The sequence below is a fragment of the Tupaia chinensis genome, unplaced genomic scaffold (assembly GCF_000334495.1).
Source record: "Tupaia chinensis unplaced genomic scaffold, TupChi_1.0 Scaffold142100_1, whole genome shotgun sequence".
Lineage (NCBI taxonomy): Eukaryota > Metazoa > Chordata > Mammalia > Scandentia > Tupaiidae > Tupaia > Tupaia belangeri.
Window position 1 is genome coordinate 1,979,800 of NW_006201951.1, and position 3,223 is coordinate 1,983,022.

The 3,223-nt window shown below is 66.7% G+C and overlaps 1 protein-coding gene across 5 annotated transcripts in view; it reads left to right on the forward strand.

Annotated features, from left to right (window-relative positions):
- EGFL7 (EGF like domain multiple 7) overlaps positions 1-3,223 on the forward strand; it is a 13,350-nt gene that overhangs the window by 4,503 nt on the left and 5,624 nt on the right. For 3 of the 5 annotated variants that reach the window (XM_006163349.3, XM_006163350.3, XM_006163351.3), the window contains exons 1-2: positions 856-1,053; positions 2,351-2,436. In XM_006163349.3, coding sequence (XP_006163411.1) covers positions 2,425-2,436 — 12 coding nt within the window. In that variant the 5' untranslated portion in view covers positions 856-1,053; positions 2,351-2,424. Of the gene's footprint in view, positions 1-855; positions 1,054-2,350; positions 2,437-3,223 lie in introns of those variants that run through there. The other 2 variants (XM_027766271.1, XM_027766272.1) reach the window with 1 other exon arrangement.

A 3,223-nucleotide genomic window follows, 5' to 3' on the forward strand; every position in this document is an offset into this window, starting at 1 on the left:
CGGGCAGAGGCCCCTCCGGGATGGGGCTGCCAGCCGCAAGGCTCTGGAAGGGGAAGAGCCAGGGTCCCCTTCTGCACGGGTCAGGGCCTACGGCTGCCCCGGCCCCGCTGTTCCAGCACCCCCTGCCCACCCTAGCTACCATGGCTGGCTCCCACCTAAACGGGAAGCTGAAGCCTCTCCTGGGGGCTGGGACCCAGGGACAGGCCGAGGGAAGGGGCCGGGACGGAGCTGAGGGTGGAGAGCACATTTCACCCCCAGGTTCTGGTGTCACCAGCCATTCAGTGGGGCCCAAGGCCTTCAGCTCCTGCCCACGCATCTCTGGAGTGGGACCTCTCCCCAAGGGCAGCCCTCTCCTGGGCAGACAGCTCTGAGTCCTCAAGGCCAGGCTCTGAGTACCCCTCCTGCCACCCCCACACCCGCCCCGGACCTGAGCCCAGCTCCGTTCCAGCTCCGTTCCAGCGAGTACCCTCCCTCCAACGGTCAAGGCCCAGCGTGGCCATGACACACACCTGGGGGGGGTCATGGGGGAGGTCCAAGGTCCTGTGGCCCACGGCACTGCGAAGGCCCTGGCTACATGGCCTCTGTCCCACACCGTCCCCTAGGTCGCCAGCTGGGCCTGGCCTCTGACTGCTTCAGGGCAGACTCAGAAGCCCCAGGGGACAGCTCCCCCACCCCTGGCAGCTCAGCCAGGCCCCCCTCACCCTGTGGCCCCCACCCTCCACCCATGGCCTCCTGTTTGTTGGCTGACGGGTCCCGTTATCAGCGGAGAACACACACAGGAAGTCCGGCCGGGAAGAGCCCATCCCAATCCCGATTTTCAAGGGATGGAGCATAAAAAGCCGCCCTTCCCCGCCCGGGAGGAGCCTCCTTGCTCCGAGCTGGCCTCTACGCAAGGCCGAGATGGAGGCTCCGGTGAAGAGAGAGGGCGGGCGGGCCCCGAGAGGTGCCGGGGGAAGCCAGTGGGCCCGAAGCCCCAGCGAGGGGCAGGGTCCGTCCCCAGCCCAAGGAGATGGTGCAGGTGGCCTGGCCACACCTAGGCCCGGGCAGCAGCAGGTATGGCCAGTGGGCTTGGAGGGGCAGGGAGTGGGAGAGCTGGCTCCGCAGTGTGGCACCTGTGGCTGAGCTTGGGCCATGGCCCCTGCACTTCTCTCTCCAACACTGTGGCTCTCCACAGCACAGAGGGGGTGCTGAGGCCTGGCCAAGCAGCCACTGGGGGCAGCCTGTCTGATTCCAGTCTGCTTCACCCTGGCTGCCCAGTACCGGTGTGACCCCCAGGAGAAGCCAAATGCAGCTAGTGCTTTCTCCTGGCATCCCTGAGAAGCCCCGGGTGCAAAGCTCGGCTTGCCAGGCCTGCCAGGAGGGGACCAGCGTGTCCCTAGGGCAGCAGTCTTCTCTGGGGTCCCTGAGCTTAGGGTGAACCCTGCCAGATCCAAACCTGCAGCCAGAACCAGAGGTGGGGACACTGGGCAGGGCTGGGGAGGGGGGACCCACCCAGTGGGCTGGCTTCAGGGGGCTCAGGCTGGCTTAGTGGGTTGGGCGTGGGCAGATGGGCAACAATGCCACTCCACCTGGGACCTAGAGAGGAGAGGCCCCATCTGCCCTCTCCACAGTCCGACCCAGAACCCTGCAGCCCCAGCAGGGCCTTTGGGGCGTCCACACACAGGTCCATATGAGAAGAAAATGCAGGCGGGCTTTGGCCAGGGTCAGGGCCAGAGAGGCGGTGGAGAGGCAGCCTCCTGCATGGCCTCTGGATAGGTGGGCTGGATGTGCAGGGTGAGGAGGGGCAGGGCTCCCCTCAGCTCTCAGGCCCGAGGCCATGCAGGGGCCGCCCTGCTTGTCTGGGCCAGGAGACTAAAGACCCTGTTCTAGGTGACAGGCTTCCCAGATGCTCCCAGACCACCCCAGGGCCTTCTGGGGCTCCTGTCCCTGGCACCGCGCAGTGCTACAGGAGGGAAGAGGAGCCAGTGCTGGGGCCACTGTAGCCCGGGCCTCCCCCTGCAGCACTGCTCCTGGGAAGGCCCAACCCAGACGCCCACAGCACCTAGCCCTCCCCGACTGTCCAGATGCCCGCAGCGGCTAGGCCTCCCCGCACTGTGCGGGCCTCGCTCAGCACCTAGGCTTCAGCACCTGGGCTTTGCGGAGGGAGCTTCAGCCCTGCTCACCGCAGCCTCCCACGCCCCGTCTCAGGAGCCCAGGGCCAGAGCCAGCTGCCCCACTTTCTCTTGAGGAAAAGTAAAGGTCCAACCAACACAGAGGCTTCCAGGGCTGGACCTCAGGCTCCTGCCTGCCTGGAATATCAGGGTGGCCGAGGGCCCACAGGGACTCACGCACACCCGTCTCTGACCCACAGCCCCAGCACAGGGGAGGCAGGGGCAGCCTTCACCGCCCAGGAGAGCAGTCGCTACCAGTGTCCAGGGGGTGACGATGCCCTCACAGGTGAGTCCTTGGCAAGCCCGGGGTGCCCTGGGCACATTGCCCACGCCTCCACGCACGTGCGCTGCAGGGCAGAGCCTGGAGTTGCTCGGGCCAGCGGCCCAGCCCTCCCCGCCGAGAGCCGTGACGTCGTCACAGACAGGACGTGGGGCAGCGGGCCGGGCCTTAGCCTCATGTTATGAATTGGAAATGGAGAGGGGAGGTGACCAGTACAGGAGATTCTGGTAGTGTCCAAGGGCTGAGGGGACTCCCTGGGGGTGGTCAATCAGTCACAGAAGCCCACGGGGACAGCCCAGCCCCGGTAGTCCTGAGCACAGCAGGGGACCCACTCTGCAGCACCCCTGGCCTCCCCACACACGGTTCATACCCTATGACTGGGAGGGAGGCTTTTTGTCACCCCTGGGCCCCTCTGGTGTGCTCTGCCAGGTGACCTTGAGCAGTACTGGGTCCACTGGGTCTCTAGGCCTGGGCGTCCTGATGCCCACCTGGTGTGTGACTGCAGCTTTAGCCTGGCCTGGTACCTAGTCGGCTGCCCGGGAGGGACCGTCTGCCCAGGAGGCTGAGAACTAGCGCAGGAGCACCCGCCGGGGTCAGTGTGGGCGGCCGTCTCAGTCCCGCATCCCCAGCTGCCATGCGCCCTGAGGACTCTGTGGGGCGGATTCGGAGGCGGCTAGGAGCGCCGCGGTGGGGCCGAGGCGAGTTTGCATCGAGAGTCCGGAGTTCTAGCTGACTCACTGCCGGGCCTGGGGGGCGCTCGGCCGCTGCAGGGCCTCAGTGTCCCCATCTGGGC